Source organism: Microcaecilia unicolor, chromosome 1 (genome assembly GCF_901765095.1).
Source record: "Microcaecilia unicolor chromosome 1, aMicUni1.1, whole genome shotgun sequence".
Classification (NCBI taxonomy): domain Eukaryota; kingdom Metazoa; phylum Chordata; class Amphibia; order Gymnophiona; family Siphonopidae; genus Microcaecilia; species Microcaecilia unicolor.
In genome coordinates, this window is record NC_044031.1 from 613643905 (window position 1) to 613664422 (window position 20518).

At 48.5% G+C, this 20518-nt stretch overlaps 1 protein-coding gene across 3 annotated transcripts in view; it reads right to left on the reverse strand.

The window, feature by feature from the left end:
* Positions 1 to 20518, reverse strand: part of TOP1MT (DNA topoisomerase I mitochondrial) — a 125307-nt gene that overhangs the window by 18682 nt on the left and 86107 nt on the right. For all 3 annotated transcript variants that reach the window (XM_030219799.1, XM_030219809.1, XM_030219819.1), the window contains exons 11-12: positions 13256 to 13383; positions 2928 to 3022 (exon numbers count right to left, since the gene is read on the reverse strand). In XM_030219799.1, the coding sequence (XP_030075659.1) occupies positions 2928 to 3022; positions 13256 to 13383 (223 nt within the window). The remainder of the gene's footprint in view (positions 1 to 2927; positions 3023 to 13255; positions 13384 to 20518) is intronic.

Consider the following 20518-nt stretch of genomic DNA (forward strand, 5'->3'; position numbering starts at 1 on the left):
TTTCTATGGCTGGGACTGGAATGTCTAAACTTTCCACATAATTTTCAAATAGGAACTGATTTTTTTGTTTTTGAGAATTCTTCACGAATCTTAGGAGTTGAAGTGGACAGTTTATTGATCTTTTTGAAATCATGATAAACAGATTGTACAAACATTTTTCTTTACTATGCTTAAATTAAGAGTAATTCAAACATTTTTTGGATTTGCTGAATTTAGATTGGTGGTTCAAGCATTAGTTCTAAGCAGATTGGATCATTGTAATATTGTATTTGTTAACTGTCTACAGAAATTAGTGTGCAGAATACAATTGGTACAATATACTGCAGCGCGTCTTATATTTTCAGTTTCTAAATTTGAATCTGCTACTCTGCTTCTTAAGAAGCTTCACTGGCTTCCGATTGAAGACAGGGCTCAGTTTAAACTTTGCTAGTTTAAGTATTAACTGGGTTAGCCCTTTTCTATCTTACTGAGTGGGCAAATTTGCTTTGTTCCAATTCCTTTTATTCTATGCATAAATTGATGCTGCTACACTTTCCTTCAATCAGACAGCTTAGATATAAATTTATATTCAATTCTTCTTTACATTATCAGGCTGCAGTACTTTGGAATCTTCTGCCTCTGGAAATTTGCACTCTTGAATTACTTAACCTTTCTTAAATTGTTAAAAACATGGCTATTTCAGAAGGTTTTTGGAGTTTAATTTTGTTTTTGAAATTTATAGTAGTTCCCAGAAAGTTCTGATCCAGTCTTCTTTATGTAATCCGCAATGAACTGGGCAGGTGTTTTGCAGAATAAATAATCCTATAATATAGTATAGTAAGTTAATTTTTCAATACTATCAGTTCTCTGGGATGAATACCATTCGGTTCAGGCAATTTGCTACTCTTCAGTTTGTCAAACTGCACCATTACATCTTTCAGGTTTATAGAGATTTCATTCAGTTTCTCTGTCTAGTCAGCTTTGAATACCATTTCTGGCACCGGTATCTCTCCCAAATCTTCCTTGGTGAAGACCGGGCAAATAATTCATTTAATCTGTCCGCTATGGCTTTGTCTTCCTTGAGTACCCCTTATCACTTCTATAGCGCTACAAGGCATACGCAGCGCTGTACACCATACATGAAAAGACAGTCCCTGCTCAAAGAGCTCAATAAATAGGACAAACAGACAAAATAACTAAGAGGTAAGGGAGTTAAAGAGGTGGGGATAAAAGGGTACAGGGCAAGTGAATAGTGGTTAGGAGTCAAAAGCAGCGTTAAAGAGGTGGGCTTTTAGCTTGGATTTGAAAACGGCCAAAGACGGGGCTAGACGTACAAGCTCGGGAAGTCTATTCCAGGCGTGAGGTGCAGCGAGATAAAAGGAACGGAGTCTGGAATTAGCAGTAGAGGAGAAGGGGACAGACAAGAGAGATTTATCCACAGAACGGAGTATCCGAGGGGGGGGCGTAAAGAGAGACAAGAGTGGAAAGGTACTGGGGAACGGTAGAGTGAATGCACTTATAGGTCAGTAAGAGAAGTTTGAATTGAATGCGGAAACGGATAGGGAGCCAGTGAAGTGACTTGAGGAGAGGGCTAATGTGAGCACAGCGACTCTGGCGAAAATGAGTCGCGCAGCAGAGTTTTGGACTGATTGAAGAGGAGAGAGATGGCTAAGTGGGAGGCCGGTGAGAAGCAGGTTGTAATAATCTAGGCGAGAGGTGATAAGAGTGTGGATAAGGGTTCTGGTAGAGTGCTCAAAGAGGAGGGGACGGATTTTGCTGATGTTATAGAGAAAGAAACGACAGGTTTTGGCAATCTACTGAATGTGAGCAGAGAAGGAGAGGAGTCGAAGATGACCCCAAGGTTACGAGCTGATGAGACAGGGAGAATGAGAGTGCCATCCACAGAAATAGAGAAAGCGGGGAGAGGAAAGGTGGGTTTAGGGGGAAAGATGAGAAGCTCGGTTTTGGCCATGTTAAGTTTCAGATGACGTTGAGATATCCAGGCAGCGGTATCAGATAGGCAGGCTGATACATTGGTCTGGATGCTGGTTGAGATTTTGGGGGTAGAGAGGTAGATCTGGGAGTCATCAGCGTAGAGATGGTATTGAAAGCCATGGGATGATATTAGAGAGCCAAGGGAAGAAGTGTAGATGGAGAACAGGAGAGGACCGAGAACAGAACCCTGAGGTACATCAATCACTCACTGAATATCATTGGTTAGGTGCTAAAACACTATTTAACTGGCTAGGGCTGTTCCTGGCTGGTTAAAAGGTTTTGAATAATCGCCCAGACTGATTGTAGCAGGGACTGTACAGGGTACTTACTGGCTCACTCAAGAATCAAAATTCTCAGTCTTTACTTGCTAGTAGGCATGGACAACCCATCAGTCTTTTCTGGGCCAGTTCGGAGGGATGATAAGGAAAAAATGATTTTTAAATATAATTTTTTCCCTTGGTTCTCTCTCTTCTGGTTACCTTCGCTGCTGCTTCATCATGATGAGGAACAGAGAATCATGTGAGTTCAATTCTCAACAGCATAAGCCACAGCACTGTGAAGCCAGTAACTAGAAGAAAGGGCTTCCAGGCATCACTTTTCACCAACACTTGCCAGACAGCTCCAAGTGTCAAATTGTTTTGTAGGCAGCTACCATTCATATCTGAAGCACCCCCTACTGCTAATTAGGTACAGAAAGAGAAAGCAGTATATATGAATAACAGCCCATGATGCCAGAAAAAGTGGAGTGTGAAGCTATAACTGGATACCCAAGGTGTAAAAGTGAAGGCCATAAGGGTATGTGTGTGTACGTGAACGACTTAAATATAGATGTATAAGCATATAGTGAGGGATGGAGAGAGTAAGGGGAGAGAGGATGACGAGGAATGCAGGAGCAGTGCACATGAGGATCTAATCATTAGTCTGACCAGTGCTGTGCATTTGTAATGACTTACTTTTTTGATTTTTCATCCTTGTTAGCTTTCAGGTTTGTCTTGGCTTTCTTCAGTTCTTTTTTGATTTCTGCTAACTGCTCTTCTTTGTTACTAATCTACAAATACAAGCAACATAACCTGCCACTGCTTACCAAGCTAAAGAAAATCCAATGCAATTTAATTTGGGGGAAACATAATAAATATAGGTAATCAGCACTCTCTCAGTCTGTCTTATTATCTTCTGAGCTATCACATAGTCAGAGTTGGGTAAAATTATCATGACAAAGATTTCAAATCAAAATCAGTCAACAAATGATTTCAAATTAGTACATAAGTACATAAGTAATGCCATACTGGGAAAAGACCAAGGGTCCATCGAGCCCAGCATCCTGTCCACGACAGCGGCCAATCCTCTAGTCTCTGACGTTACTCTACGGGTTTGTCCTGCAGGGGCATTAACGTCAGGCTAGAGAAGGAGCGGCTTCACAGTGTACAGCCAATGCCTGCTGGCTGCCTGCGGTAACGTCTTACTTCTTAAAATCTTCTGTTTCTGTTTGGGCAGGTCAGTTTGGTGGGGGGGGGGCTTTCGGAGAGGGAGGAGCTGCGGCAGCAGCAGCAGCGATGACATGGGTGCGGGTGGAAGGGGGTGCAGTGGCAACAGAGACATCGGGGGGGAGGGAAACGGTGACGGACGCTGGGGGCATGGCAAAAGGGACGGGGCGAGAGAACATTCGCAGGGAGGCTGGAGGGGGGACAGGGACACAATATAATCGCTGGGTGGCTGGAGGGGGGACAGGAGAGAGAGGAAAATCGCAGGGTGGCTGGAGGGGGGCAGGGGAGAGAGGACAATCACTGGGTGGCTGGAGGGGGGACAGGGGACACTGGAAAATCACTGGGTGGCTGGACGGGGGTTAGGGGAGACAGGACAATCGCTGGGTGGCTGGGGGGGCAGGGCACACAGGAGAATAGCAGGGTGGCTAGAGGGAGGGCAGGTGTGATAGGACAATCACTAGGTGGCTGGAGGAGGGGCAGGAGAAAGAGAACAAACGCAGGGTGGCTGGAGTGGCGGCAGGGAATATAGAAGACTCACTGGGTGCCTGGAGGGGGAGCAGGGGACACAGGAAACTCGCAGGGTGGCTGCAGGGGGGCAAGGGACAGAGGAGACTCGCTGGTTGCCTGGAAGGGGGTAAGGGAGAGAACACCATCGCTGGATGGCTGCAGGGGGGCAAGGGAAAAAGTATAATCGCTGGGTGGCTGGAGGGGGAGCAGGGGAGAGAGGAGAATCGCAGGGCGCATGGAGGGGGGGGGACAGAGGAGACACACTCGCACCCAGCAGTCTCACTCTCTCTCTCTCTCTCACACACACACACACTCGCACATTCACTCTCTCTCTCACACACAGTCAATCTCACACATACTCTCTCAAACATACACACTACAAGGAAAACCTTGCTAGCGCCCGTTTCATTTGTGCCAGAAACGGGCCTTTTTTACTAGTTAATATATAAATAGGGTTTATGGCTCAAGTTGAGACCTCGCCAGTGTTACTGACTATCACAAATATATCCATGAATCATAAGACTAAATTAACATCTATCAGCAAATGACTTTGATTTTATAACTGAAAGATTAAAATCACTTAAATGTGTGATTTCAAATCTAACATCAGGGTAAGAGTAATTAAAAATAAATAAATAAAAAGAAATCATACAAAATAATTTTAAAACGTCATTCCAATTTGCTTGATTTGAAATCATACCAAACACTGTATACAGTGTAAATAGCCATACAACAATCATAAGCTTTTAATCACATTTCAACCTAAAATATTATAAATAGTACTACATGACATACTATTATAGACCATCTAAATGCAATTTACTGAAACACTTATAAAATGCTTGTTAGTCATGCATTAGAACTACTAAACACCCTCAAAACAGGGGAGGTACAATAAATGCAATAGCTAGTGATAGCCCACCATGGAAATAGTGAACTCATAAATGAAAATACTAGTTAAAAACGACAAAATCAAAAATGAAATAATGGAAATTCATCAGTACAGACTCACCCAAGACTGAAAGCTTAACATGAATTGCCAGATAAAAGGCCGTTCAATGTGATCTCCTTCCATCATGGGTTATCGCTAGCTGTTGGTCATGCAAGGCTTTTCTGAATTCTTAAGGGTAGATTTTCAAAAAGCCGCTGAGCAACAGATTAGTTTCCCTTATTTTTGCTGGAAATCATATTTTAGTTCCCTCAGTCTTTGAGGGCATAGCTTACAAAATGGGAAACACACAATTTTTGTGGTCCATCTTTAAACGGTCCAGCTTAAGAATGTCCTTATCATGCAAACAGCTCTCAAAATTACAAATGATCCACAATGTGGTCCATCAGCAGAGACCTGTACAGAGGAGGTGCCACTCTTCTGTTTCTATTAGTAATATCTCTTCCTATGAACTCAGGTGCACTACTAATTTAATCAATTGCTTTATTATACTGACTGGTTATTTTTAGGTCACCAGATATGATAATTCTCATATCTCTCTTCTTGTTTGGTGACTATTAGTTCTTCTTCTTAAAAATGGGCAATCCTTAATAAACACAAACTACCTCATTTTCTTATACAAGGTAGTAGAAATATAGACATAAGAACATAAGCATTGTCAAATTGAGACAGACCGAAGGTCCATCAAGCCCAGTATCCTTTACCCAACAGTGGCCAATCCAGGTCACAAGTACCTGGCAAGATCCCAAAAGAGTAAAACAGATTTTATGTTGCTTACCCTAGAAGCAGTGGATTTTCCCAAGTCCATTTTAATAATAGCTTATGGACTTTTCTTTTAGGAAATTAGCCAAACCAAACCCTGCTAAGCCAACTGCTTTTACCACATTCTCTGGCAACAAATTCCAGAGTTTAATTACACATTAAGAAATATTTTCTCCAGTTTGTTTTAAATTTACTACTTAGCAGCTTCTTTGCGTGTCCCCTAGCCCTAGTATTTTTGGAAATAGTAAACAAATACATTTAGGTCTATCCATGCCACTTAGTATTTTTTAGACCTCTATCACAGCTCCCCTCAACCATCTCTTCTCCAAGGTGAAGAGCCCTAGCTGCTTTAGCTTTCCTGTCAGGTAAGGACTAACTAGTTTACCAGTACGTGCCTGCTGTATATTTAAATTCTGTATGATTGCTTTCCATATATTACATGGTTTAGCTCCTGTTTATCTACCTACTTTACATCTGCCTTGGAATTTCAAAAGACGCTCCCGTTCTAGGAACAATTTACTAATTAATTTCCTTTCACTATTTAACATACGATATAAACACATTTTTACTGCTTTCTTTAGTTTTCAGATAGATAAATTATGGAATTCCTTACCACTAAAGTTGAGACTGGAATCTTTTTGCAAATTACTGAAAACTTATTTGTTTGGGAAGTTTTTAAGGATATGAATCCTTAGATTTTTAAAAAAATGTTTTTCTTTTATCAATGTAATTCTAGAAAATGTATGTTTTTCCATTAGATTTATTGTAATCTACACTAATCTCTGTGACATCCAGAGCAAGTAAATCTGGAAATGACTTATCCTTCAACTCCCAATTATTTCATTGGTTAAAAAGTTACTTTTACAGGAGTAAGATATCTCCACTACATGGCAAATTATAGCACAGATATACATCAACAGGGAGCCAGATTTATTGTGACTACCGGGGGAATAGAACCCCTTCAAACCATCATCATCTTCCAAAAGTGTGGCACCCTCATTTTATGCAGTAACATTTTGGTGTTTGAATCGGAAAGGTATATTTTAATATACCTTACCCATTCAAACACCAAAACATCCAGTACGAAGAGTATTAAAGTGTATTTTAATACTCTTTGTACCCCACCATGGTCTTTCTGAATGTGCAAATTATTAATCTAACAAATAACTATATACATTAAATTCAATCAATTAATTAAAATAAATCAGGATTACTTCATCTCACCTCTAAAAAGTAATTTAGAAATTACACAGAAATACATTTGAAACAAATAGGAGGAAATATTTTTTTTCACTCAAAGAATAGTTAAGCTCTGGAACTTGTTGCCGGATGATGTGGTAACAGCAGTTAGCGTATCTGGGTTTAAAGGTAAAATTATGTATCATACCTGATAATTTTCTTTCCATTAATCATAGCTGATCAATCCATAGACTGGTGGGTTGTGTCCATCTACCAGCAGGTGGAGATAGAGAGCAAACTTTTGCCTCCCTATATGTGGTCATGTGCTGCCGGAAACTCCTCAGTATGTCGATATCAAAGCTCCATCCGCAGGACTCAGCACTTAGAGAATTACACCCACAAAGGGACACTGCCCAGCTCACCACCGCCGAAACGGGGGAGGGGAATTAACCCAGCTCATCCCCACACAAGTGGGGGAGGGGAATCCGTCCAGCTCATCCCCGCGGAGCGGGGGAGGGACACCACCCCGCCGATGCGAGGGGATCTGGCTTATCCTGCAACCGCAACCGCGGGAGGAGCTGACAGACCCTAACACCGCCGAAGCGGGAAGGGTACAAAGCTGCCCTACAGCCGCACGAAGCGGGAGGGAGCGCCGGCAGAATTTATGTCTCAATCCAGCCCCGTAAAACGGAGGGGAGAGGAATGCAGCAGCTCACTGTAACACAAACTCGTCTCAACTCTTGAAGAATCCAATTGAAAAAACTTGAACACGAAGTCCTCCTGAAGTAACTGAAGACTAAACTTGAACCTGAAATGCAACCAGAATATAAACAGTACAGTTATCTGGGAGGGGCTATGGATTGATCAGCTATGATTAATGGAAAGAAAATTATCAGGTATGATACATAATTTTACCTTCCATATCATCATGCTGATCAATCCATAGACTGGTGGGATGTACCGAAGCAGTACTCACCCAGGGCGGGACATTGAAATCCCTGACCTCAACACTGAAGCTCCAAACCGGGCCTCCGCCCGAGCAGCCACAGTCAAGCGGTAATGCTTGGAGAATGTATGGGCCGATGCCCAAGTTGCCGCCTTGTATATCTCTTCCAAGGAGACGGACCCGGCCTCTGCCATCGAGGCCGCCTGAGCTCTAGTGGAGTGAGCCTTCAGCTGGATAGGCGGCACCTTCCCCGCGGCCACATAAGCCGCCGCAATGGCTTCCTTGACCCATCTTGCCACCGTAGGCTTAGCAGCCTGCAGACCCTTACGAGGACCTGCAAACAGGACAAACAGATGATCCGACTTCCGGAAATCATTGGTCACTTCCAAGTATCTGATGATGACTCGTCTCACATCCAGACATTTGAGAGCAGAGTATTCCTCTGGGTAGTCCTCCCTACGAAAGGAAGGGAGACAGAGCTGCTGATTCACATGGAAGCGAGAAACAATCTTGGGCAGGAAGGAAGGCACTGTGCGAATAGACACTCCTGCCTCAGTGAACTGCAGAAAAGGCTCTCGACATGAGAGTGCCTGGAGCTCGGAAACTCTTCTGGCTGAAGTGATAGCCACCAAAAAGACTGCTTTCAACATCAGGTCTTTCAGGGATGCCCTCGACAAGGGTTCAAAAGGCGGCTTCTGCAAGGCTCTTAGCACCAGGTTGAGATTCCATGCAGACACCACTGAGTGCAGAGGAGGGCGCAGGTGATTAACTCCCTTGAGAAAACGCATCACATCTGGCTGCGAAGCCAGGGAAGCACCCTTCAGGCGGCCCCTGAAGCAAGCTAGAGCCGCTACCTGGACTTTAAGGGAACTGGTCGACAGGCCTTTCTCCAGACCTTCTTGCAGGAACGCCAACACTGAAGAAATTGGAGCAGTGAAGGGAGAAAGTGAGCCTGCTTCACACCACGCTGCAAAGGTACGCCAAACCCTGGCGTAAGCAGTAGAAGTAGAGCGCTTCCTCGCTCTCAGCATAGTGGCGATGACCTTGTCTGAGAAGCCCTTCTTCCTCAGACGCTGCCGCTCAATAGCCAGGCCGTAAGACCAAAGGGGGAGGGATCCTCCATCACCACGGGACCCTGATGTAACAGACCCTGCTCCACTGGCAGCCGCAGAGGGTCGTCGACTGAGAGCCTGATCAAGTCCGCATACCAGGGACGTCTGGGCCAATCCGGACCCACCAGGATTATCCGGCCCGGATGCTTTGCCACCCGGTCTAGCACCCTGCCCAACATGGGCCAGGGCGGGAACACATAGAGAAGCTCTATGGGCCACTGTTGGAGAAGAGCATCTACTCCCAGGGATCGAGGGTCCCGTCCTCTGCTGAAAAAGCGCGGCACTTGGCAATTGGCCGATGACGCCATCAGATCTAGGCTCGGCTGGCCTCAGCGCTTCGTGATGTCCAAGAACGCCTGAGCCGATAACTGCCACTCTCCGGGATCCAAGGTATGGCGACTGAGAAAGTCCGCCTTGACATTCATGACTTCGGCAATGTGGGCCGCTGACAGCTGCTCCAGGCTCGCTTCCGCCCACTGGCATAAATTCATGGCCTCCTTGGCTAGAGGGGCGCTCTTGGTACCTCCTTGGCGGTTGACATAGGCCACAGCCGTGGCATTGTCCGACAGGACCCTTACTGGCTTCAACGCCAGAATCGGGAGGAACTGCAATAGCGCCAACCGAATGGCTCTGAGTTCCAGGAGGTTGATAGACCACTTTGCCTCTGCAGGAGACCAGAGCCCCTGCGCTGTCCTTCCCAAACAGTGGGCTCCCCAGCCCGTCAAAGAGGCGTCCGTCGTGACGACAATCCACTCCGGGGTTACAAGAGGCATCCCTGCAGACAACTTGTCTGTCTTCAGCCACCAGCTCAGCGCCTTGCGCACTGCTGGATCCAAGGGAAGGCGCACAGCATAATCCTCCGACACCGGAGTCCAGCGCTGCAGCAGAGAGTGTTGATGTGGTCTCATATGAGCCCTGGCCCAGGGCACTACATCCATCGTGGCCGTCATAGAGCCCAACAGCTGCACATAGTCCCAAGCCCGAAGGGGAGAGGCTACTAGGAACTGGTCCACCTGAGCCTGAAGTTTGACAATCCGATTGTCCAGCAGGAACACTCTGCCCACTTGGGTGTCGAATCGAACTCCCAGATACTCCAGGGACTGAGTTGGGCGCAGCTGGCTTTTCTCCCAGTTGATGATCCACCCCAGGGAGCTCAAAAGAGCAAGCACCCGGTCCACAGCTTTGCCGCACTCTGCATAAGAGGGGGCTCGGATCAACCAGTCGTCCAGATAAGGATGGACTTGTATTCCTTCCTTTCGCAGGAAGGCCGCGATGACCACCATTACTTTGGAGAAGGTCCGCGGAGCAGTAGCCAACCCGAACGGGAGGGCTCTGAACTGGAAGTGTCGGCCCAGGACTGCAAAACGCAGAAAGCGTTGATGAGGAGGCCAGATGGGAATATGCAAGTACGCTTCCTTGATGTCCAAGGATGCCAGGAACTCTCCTACCTTCACTGCCGCTATAACAGAGCGGAGAGTCTCCATGCGAAAGTGCCGAACTTTCAAGGCCCGATTGACCCCTTTGAGGTCGAGGATAGGCCGTACAGAACCTCCTTTCTTTGGTACCACAAAGTAAATGGAGTAACGTCCCTTGCCAAGCTGATTTTCTGGCACCGGAACGACCGCACCCAGGCGGATCAGATTGTCCAAGGTCTGCTGCACTGCCACAGCTTTGACCGGAGACTTGCAGGGAGAGAGTACAAACCCGTCTTTTAAGGGTCGGCAGAACTCTAGCTTGTAGCCGTCTCTGATGACTTCTAGCACCCAAGCGTCTGAAGTTACTCTGGTCCACCCGCCCAGAAACGAGGACAGGCGTCCTCCAATCTGCACTGGGCCATGGACCAAGACCCCGTCATTGGGTACGAGACCCTGGGGGAGGACCGGAGGGCGTACCTCCGGGACGGCGGTCTCTGCGAAAGGAATGCTGCTTGGGGGAGAAGTTCCTCTTGAAGGAAGAGGAGGCAGAGGAGCCCGACTTGCCCGGGCGGTACCGACGGACCTCTTGAAACCGTCCTCTGGAGTTACCGGGGCAAGCACTGGCCCGAGCCCTGGCCTCTGGTAACCTCTTGCCCTTAGACGTGCCGAGATCGGTCACAATTTTGTCCAGCTCGACCCCAAATAGCAGCTTGCCTTTAAAAGGCAACTTAGCCAGGCGGGACTTAGAGGCGTGGTCCGCAGACCAATGCTTCAGCCATAGCCACCGCCGCGCAGAGACTGTCTGAGCCATACCTTTAGCTGAGGCTCTCAAGACATCATACAGTAAGTCTGCCAAATAAGCCAAGCCCGACTCCAGGGCCGGCCAATCAGTCCTCAAGGAAGGATCCGAGGGGGAAGCCCGCTGCACAATCGTCAGGCACGCCCTGGTCACATAGGAGTCGCAAACTGAGGCCTGCAAACTTAAAGCAGCCGCCTCGAAGGACGACCTTAAGGCCGCTTCCAATCTTCTATCTTGGGCGTCCTTTAGGGCCGTGCCACCTTCCACTGGCAATGCCGTTTTCTTAGTCACCGCAGTGATTAAAGAATCCACGGTAGGCCAAAGAAAGGCCTCCCGTTCACTTTCAGGCAAAGGATAGAGGCGGGACATAGCCCTAGCCACTTTGAGGCTCGCTTCCGGGACATCCCACTGAGCCGAAATTAAAGTGTGCATGGCATCATGCACGTGGAAGGTTCTAGGCGGGCGCTTCGTCCCCAGCATAATGGCGGAGCCAACAGGGGCTGAGGGAGAGACGTCCTCTGGAGAGGAAATCTTCAAAATGCTCATGGCCTGCATTAACAGGTTGGGCAAATCCTCTGAGCGAAAGATCCGCGCTGCAGAGGGGTCATCCGCTCCATCCGAGCGGGAATCCGTCTCCTCCAAGGAATCCCCAAAGGACTGTTGAGAGAACTCAGATACGCTGCCCTCATCTACATCAGAGGAGACAAAGTCCTCTAAGGCCTGGGAATCCACCCGAGGGCGTTTACTTCCGGGGGCCTCAACCCCTTTATCGGACAAGGGAGCAGGGGCAGCGTTTTGCATAAGACAGGCCTGATGCAGCAGAAACCCCCCAGACTGTGCACTGCAGCAGCCTGGGCCACAGCCCTAGACGCACCCTCAACCGGCGCTCGCAAGAGCGGGGGAGAAACATGCTGCGCATCCAAGATGGCGTCCGGCGCGACACTCCGTGAAGGAGCCGCGCGGGAAGAACAGCGCTTAACTTTAGCCGCTTTTTTGCCGTCGCCCAAATCAAGGGCGGCCATGGCATGAACGTCTCCCAGCTCAAGGGCAGTCCAAGAAGAAGCCGTCCGAGCAGAGTGGCCGGACAAGATGGCGGAGGCGAGCAGCGGGGGATGGGCGTTTATGGCGGGAAAAACCGCCGCGCCGGAGGGAGAACCGGGACACTGACCGGCCTCCAAACTGACACCCAACAAGGGCGAATCAGACTTTAAGACCCCCGCATCCCCGCTAGAAACGCACACGCGGTCCGGGGAGCGATTCTTCGCGCCCTCGCCCTCCGACGCCATAGGCCACGTGGAGATCGATCGGGGAACCCCCTGCCCGCTATAAAAAGGTAAAAATTACCTGCTTCTTGCTCCGAGCTGTAACGACCTGGTGTCCCAGTGAGTAGCTGCAATAAACGTTTAAATAATCGTCGAAATAAACGCCTTTAAGGACGTCCAAATTTTTTTTTTTTTTTTAACGGAGCCAGCGGGAGGGGGGAGAAAAGGAGGGACCAGGCGCCACCAGGTTTGCACTTGCTCAAAAAGAGCCCTCAACCCCAGGTACTCAACAAAACCTAAAAATTAGGCTTGGAGACCTAGCCAGAGCTGCTGCTGTGTGTGACCACCACCTGCTGAGATAGAGAACATACTGAGGAGTTTCCGGCAGCACATGACCACATATAGGGAGGCAAAAGTTTGCTCTCTATCTCCACCTGCTGGTAGATGGACACAACCCACCAGTCTATGGATTGATCAGCATGATGATATGGAAAAAAAGGTTTGGACAAATTCCTGGAGGAAAGTCCCCGTAGTCTGTTATTGAGATGAACATGAAGGAAGAAGTCACTACTTGCCCCTGGATTAGTAGAATGGAATGTTGCTACTATTTGAGTTTCTACCAGGCACTTATGACCTGGATTGGTCACTGTTGGAAGCAGGATAATGGGATAGATGGACCACTGATCTGACCCAGTATGGCTATTCTTATGTTCTTCTGTAAAGTAAATGTGTTCATTCAGCAACCATCTGGTTAGAGTTGTACAGAACCCGACCGCTCATAAAATTATACAGAAAATTAGCCACAGTCATCAGATGGGCTCCAACCTACATTCACCTGAGAACAATGACAATTTATTCTTGTTTACCTTGGTTTGGAGGTTTTGCATGGATTTTTCAAAGGTTTTTGGAAGCGCCCTCTGGTGGTTACACAGAAGAGCTACTGCTCTGTTTGCTCGGTTGTAGGACAGGATTTTTGCTGCCACATTGTCATCCTCTGTTCAACCAAGAGCACAGTTGTAAAAGAATAAAATATCTTGTCTATGCTGTGGAACAGACACATACAAAATATTGTGCATAGTAGTAGTCATTTATACTAAAACTAGAATTTTTCCGGAATTGAGGAAAGAATTGCTAACCCAATTTTGAAATATGCAGCTTATATTTTTCTAGTTATAAGATGCATTTGATAGACATGACAATATTCCAGAAGAAGGAAGCAACGTTACTTCCCTCTTTCTACTAGTGACAGCTCTCATTATATACCCATGAATTTTACTGGCTGTCTCAAGTTATTTTATAACCCTGACAAGCTAGCTTGAGATAATCAGAAATGATCCCCCGTTTTCTTTCTTGTTTGGTGACTGCTAGTTCTTCCTCTCAAAACTGAAAACCACCACAAAAATGGCCAAATCCTTAATAAAATACCCCACAAAACACAAAAAGCGGCATTTTTAGTAAGGTTGTACATATTCGTCTAGGTCAGGACATCTTAAGTTCTGCTACTATTTTCGAACAGGATCTACTGAGACAGCCTGATCTAAAACAGTTCCAGTTATGAGTGGCACAAGCATGCAGCAACTTCTTTGCTGCTCAGGCAACACAAGAGGATAAAGACGCTTGGGTTATGCACTCCTACCAGCAGAGGGAGACTGAGAACACTAAAACTTCTTATACAAATAGCCTGTGCAGACCTTCTACTAACCAGTAAAACAGTAACAAAGCAGAGGAACAAAACACCTCCACCTAAACAAAACCACTGTATCCACACTCAGATCTCCTCCCCTTAAGATGAGGGAATTCAACTGCAGATGGGCACAAACGGTACCACAAACTGCCCTTAGTAAAACTCCAAGACCCAAATCACAGGAGCTACTAGAAATATCAGCAACTGAAGTCTAAAGAAAATATCATACTGAACTGTCCGATACACTGGGTAGGCTCTTGAACGGTCTGGAGGATCTAGAGGAAAGAAAATTAGCAGGTAAGGCCTAATTTCACCTTCCTCAGCAATCCTCCAGACTGCTCAAGACGCTTGGGACGTACCAAAGCAGTAAACACATCTAAGGGTGGGACCCGCGAAGCCCAGAGGACAGGACTGCAGCTCCAAAACTGGCATCCTCCCTTGCCTGTACATCCACTCTGTAATGTTTGACAAAAGAATGCAGGGAGGACCACACCGCCGCTCTACAAATGTCCACCGGTGGAACAAAACTACTCCCTGCCCAAGAAGCCGCCATCCCCCTAGTGGAATGTGCCTTGAGCCCCACCGGCACCGTACGGCCATGCAATATGTAAGCCGAAGAGATGGCATCCTTCAACCACCGAGCTATAGATGTCTTAGAAGCAGCCGCTCCCTTCTTGGGCCCCCCATGAAAGACAAATAACCTGTCCGAAGACCTGAATTCCTCCGACCTGTGCAAGTAAACCTTCAACACTCTGCGCACATCCAATTTCACCAAACGACGCTGAGAAGCATCCCCCGTCCGGTCCCCCAAGACCGGCAACGAAATCACCTGATTGACATGAAAGGAGGATACCACCTTAGGCAAAAACGAAGGCACTGGATGCAGAGAAACCTTTTCCTTAGAAAACCACAGAAACGGAGGCCTACATGAAAGAGCCTGAAGTTCCGAAATCCTGCGAGCTGACGATATAGCTACCAAAAAGACCACCTTCATAGTAAGGTCTTTTATCTAACAAGACTCCAAGGGCTCAAAAGGAGAACCCGCCAAAGAGTCAAGAACGATATTAAGATCCCACTGAGGAACTACCAGCCGCTGAGGAGGACGAAGCAACTTCACCCCCCCTCAAAAAACGGACCACATCCAGGAAAGACGCAACCAACCTGCCCTGCACCTTACCCCAAAAACACGCCAAAGCAGCCAGCTGCACCTTCAAAGATGACAATGAAAGGCCCTTCTCAAAACCATCCTGCAAGAAATCTAAAATGCACGACACAGAAGCTGTCGAAGGGACACACGCCCGGTCCCCACACCAATCTTCAAATATGCGCCACACACGCACATAAGCCAAAGATGTCGAACGTTTGGGACACTGCAGCATCGTCTGAATCACCTGAGGGGAAAACCCTTTCCTTCTTAACCGTTCCCTCTCAAGGGCCACACCGTAAGAGAGAACCGAGCCGGATCCGGCATGACAATTGGACCCTGACACAACAGCACCGAGCCCCCCAGCAGCCACAGAGGCTCGCCTTCTAACAAGCGCATCAGATCCCCGAACCATGGCCGACGCGGCCAATTCGAAGCCACCAACACCACCGGACCCGCATGACATTCTACCTTCTGTAGGATTCAACCTATCAAGGGCCACGGGGGAAACACGTACAGCAACACCCGCTGAGGCCACAGAAGGACCAACGCATCGATCCCTTCCGCTCTCGGATCCCGACGCCGACTGAAATACCGAGGAACCTGAGCATTCTGTGCCCACGCCATGAGATCCACTACTGGTATTCCCCACTTTAGAACTGTCTGGTCGAACACCGACCGGTGCAGAGACCATTCTCCGGGGTCTAAAATGTGTCTGCTTAGAAAATCCGCGTTCACGTTGTCCACCCCGGCCACGGGCGCCGCCGAAATATGCACTAGATGCCTTTCCGCTCAACTCATGAGCAGAGCCGTCTCGATTGCCAACCGCAGACTCTTTGTACCGCCCTGCCAGTTGACATACGCTACTGCTGTCGCGTTGGACATGACTCATACCGCCTTTCCGACCACACTTGAGCGAAACGCCAACAGAGCTAGCCGAATCGCCCTCGTCTCCAACCGGTTGATAGACCATTGAGCTTCGTCCGTCGACCACCGCCCCTGCGTGGACCGACCGAGACACTGAGCTCCCCAGCCCAGCAGACTGGCATCCATTACCAGAATCACTCACTGAGGAGGTTCCAACAGCATGCCCTTTTTCAGATGGGCCGAGCACAGCCACCACTGGAGACTGCGCCGAGGAGCCCCCCTCAACGACAACCGCAACTCCAAACTGTGTACCTGGGGAGACCACCGGGACAACAGAGCCGCCTGAAGCTGACACATATGCGCCCTGGCCCATGGTACTACCTCTATTGTCGCTGCCATGAGGCCCAGAACCCGAAGGTACATTCGAGCCGTCGGACTCTGAATGGACATTAACAGCCGGACTTGCTGCTGAAGAGAGGCGATCCGAGAATCCGGCAGAAAAACACGACCCACTGCCGTGTCGAACCGCACTCCCAAGTACTCCAGACTGTGCGATGGGCTCAACTGACCTTTGACTACATTCACTAACCATCCGAGCAATTCCAGAAACGCGACCACCTGAGCCGTCGCCGCAACACTGTGAGCCCGAGACTTCGCCCGGATCAACCAGTCGTCCAGATACAGAGCACCAGAATTCCCTGCCTCCGCAAAGCCGCTGCTAACACCACCATTATCTTGAAGAAGGTGCGTGGAGCCGTTGTCAGACCAAAAGGCAGGGCACAGAACTGAAAGTGCCTCCCTAAAACAGCAAAACGAAGGAAACGCTGATGGGCCTCTCGAATCGGCACGTGCAGATATGCTTCAGTGAGATCCAGTGATGTGAGAAATTCTCCCTGACGAACAGCCACTATGACCGAGCGCAGAGTCTCCATGCGGAAGGATGGCACCTTGAGCGTCCCATTGACCCTCTTGAGATCTAAAATGGGTCGAAACTGGTCCTCCTTCTTCGGCACCACAAAGTAAATGGAATAACAACCCATTCCCTGCTCGTGCCGAGGAACGGGTACCACAGCTCCCAACTGGATTAAGCGACCCAGAGTCTCTTGAATAGCCTTTAACTTGACTCGAGAGTGACAAGGAGAAGGAAGAAACAGAACAGCAGCGGGTGCTCAAACTCGAGCGCATAACTGTCGCGAACGACCTCCAGCACCCACTGATCTGAAGTAATTTGGGTCCACCCCTGCTAAAACAGACGAAGTCGCGCCCTGACCTTCACCAGACGCTGGACCCACACACCTTCATAAGGAGGACTTATTACCATTTCTGGCACCTCCGGAGGAGTCCCGACCTCCTCGACGACCCCCTCGAAAGGACTGCGTCCGCTGGAAAAACCGGCTTTTAGGAGATACAAATCTGCCCGGCCTGTACCGCCTCACGTCCTTAAACCGACCTGTAGCCGAATCACCTCGACTAGCCGCCTTAGGCCATAACTCCAGCAACTGTGAGACCTTGGTATCCCCAAGACCACTCATCAGTTTATCCAAGTCCTCTCCAAACAACATAGAACCTTTGAAAGGTAGAGAACACAACTTTGCTTTAGAGGCCGCATCTGCCACCTAGCCCCTAAGCCAAAGAGCCCTGCGAGCCGTCACCGCCAGAGCCATATTCTTAGCCAAAGCCCTTAGTAAATCATAACGGGTGTCCGCCAAAAACGAAGACCCCCATCTCCAATTTGGCCAGGTCCTGAACCAAACCAGTCCTATCTAACGCAGGCTCATCCAAGAACTTCTCCGCCCAACGGAAACAAGCTCTGGCTACCAAGCCCACACACACAAGAGGCTTGCAAGGCCAAAGCCAACAAATCAAAGCTGCGCTTCAGAAAGGACTCTAGCTTCCTATCCTGAGGATCCCGTAAGGCTGTACCGCCATCCACCGGAATGGCCGTAGCCTTAGTAACAGCCGTAACCACTGCATCCCCAGTAGGTGGTTTCAGCAGGGCCAAATCTTCCAGAGGCAAGGGATACAGCCGCGCCATAGCCCTAGACACCTTACAAGCAGTCTCCGGCACAGACCATTCCTGAAAAACCATGTCTCTAATGTCAGAATTCATGGGAAAGGTACGGGAGGCTCTACGAATCCCCTTAACCAAGGGATCTACCTGGGGTCCCTCCGCAGAGGGAGTGGCCGCCAGAGCAAACTTCAAAGTAGAGATCACCTGATCAATGAGCTCTAACAACTCCTCCTTATGAAAAATGCGAACCACTGAAGAATCTTCCCCAGGCCTTAGCCCATCCTAACCCTCAGACTCATCTAAGAGATCCTCCTCTCCTGGGTCACTCCAAACCTCCGACCCAGGCAGAGAAAGTATCTCCATAGGCTCCGAAATATCCATCCGAGGGCGCTTAACTCCCACTGAGCTAGCAGCCTCCAGGGAACAAACAGCCTGAGAGGTGCCAGCTCTCCAGGCATTATACAGAGATCTTCCTGCGTCTGCTCCTCCCGCGGCCTGCCACCCTCCTGCTCCTGTGTGCTGGGACCTGGGTTATCAAGATAACACAATAACCTAGGTCTCGACATACAGGAGCAGGAGAGACACAGATCAAGAGAGCAGAACCTTCTTCCTGCCTCCAGAAGCCTTGCTGATGCCAGGCCTCCCTTGGAGGCCAGGCCCGAGGAATCTTGCCCCCCTTGCTCGGCAGCCCTACTTAGACAGTTACTTCAAACGATGGCAAACAAGGCCAGTGCTGGGCAGACTCCTATAGTTTGCGTCCCAAAAATGGCAAAGACAGGTCAGGATGGGCTGGAGTGGGTTTCAACGACAACTCCAGTAGGTGGGAAGCTAGGCTAGTACTGGGCAGACTTCTACAGCCTGTTCCGAAAATGACAAAGACAGGGGTATGAATATTTTATATATCATTTATATCATCTGGTATGAGTATGGTTATTATATTTCTCTATTGGAATGATGGTGTGATACTGCAGCATTATACAGATCTGTCTACTTGTGATGGCCATGGTAACAAATAGCCAACTGCCCTGGTTGTGATGAAAATGTTCAATCTTGAAGGCAGGTGTGGCTCTGGCCTTCTTATTCAGCAGACCGAATGAACCATGCGGGTCTTTATCTGCTGTCATTTAGGGCCCTGTTTACTAAGGCTCGCTAGCGTTTTTAGCATGTGCTAATACTATCTCAATATCAAGGGGCGGAGGAGTGGCCTAGTGGTTAGGGTGGTGGACTTTGGTCCTGGGGAACTGAGGAACTGAGTTCGATTCCAGGCACAGGCAGCTCCTTGTGACTCTGGGCAAGTCACTTAACCCTCCATTGCCCCATGTAAGCCGCATTGAGCCTGCCATGAGTGGGAAAGCACGGGGTACAAATGTAACAAAAAAAAAATACAAGGGTTATATTACATTTTTAGTGAGTCAAACTGTATAACATACACTTCCAAAAGACTACTGCAAAATTAGTACAAGTTTCATAATATATTTGCTCTTTATTTACTTTTCTTAAATAACATTTATTCTCTACATCCACACACACAAACTCACACTCTCTCATATACCATAAAATACAAATATATAGATATTCAAACCCTGAACAGTCAAGTCCATAAATGACTCTTTGTCCGTGCTGTACTCAGCAAACCTTCTCTCTTCAATAAATCTTCTCCGTTCCAATCCCCACAATTGGTCCAACAATACGATCTTCCATATATTTATACTAGTAAAAAAGGCCCGTTTCTGCCTGTCATGAAACGGGCGCTAGCGGGCACGGGACTCCCTTCCCCTCCCCTTACGCTAGTATCCCTGGTGGTGTAAAGGTACCTGTTCGCTCGGGGCAGGAAAGAAAGAGCCCCCTCTTTCCTGCCCGTAGCGCTGCTGGTAGCTGCCCTGCTGCATCCTGTGTGAGTCCGGCTCCCGGCGTTTCAAAATAGCCGCCGAGAGTTGAAGTCTCGTGAGGCTGCTTCAATTCTCCGTGGCCATTTTGAAACGCGGAGAGCCCGACTCACAAAGGATGCAGCAGGGCAGCTAGCAGCAGCGCTTCGGGTAGGAAAGCGGGGGCTCTCTCTTTCCTGCCCCGAGCAAACAGGTACCTCTAGACCACCAGGGATAGTAGCGTAAGAGGAAGGGAGGTGATGGGGGGGGGGGGAAGAGGGGGCGACCGGGGGCGGGGTGCTAGCGTTAAAGGGGCGGGGTGATGGGCACGTCCTTGGCGGCTGCGATTCGTTGGAAGGGGAGGAGTAGTCCTCCCCGTTCGTTCATTTGCATGGTTGTGTACATGTTCCGCCCTCGACGTCATCACGTGTGATGCAAGGGCGGGGCATGGAGACATGGTGAGTGTTCTGGCTTCACCACCATGAACTTACGAACCGGTGTCTGAGTGCCTGCAGTGACGTCAGTGTCCTCAGAACGTTGAGGGTGCGTTTTATTATA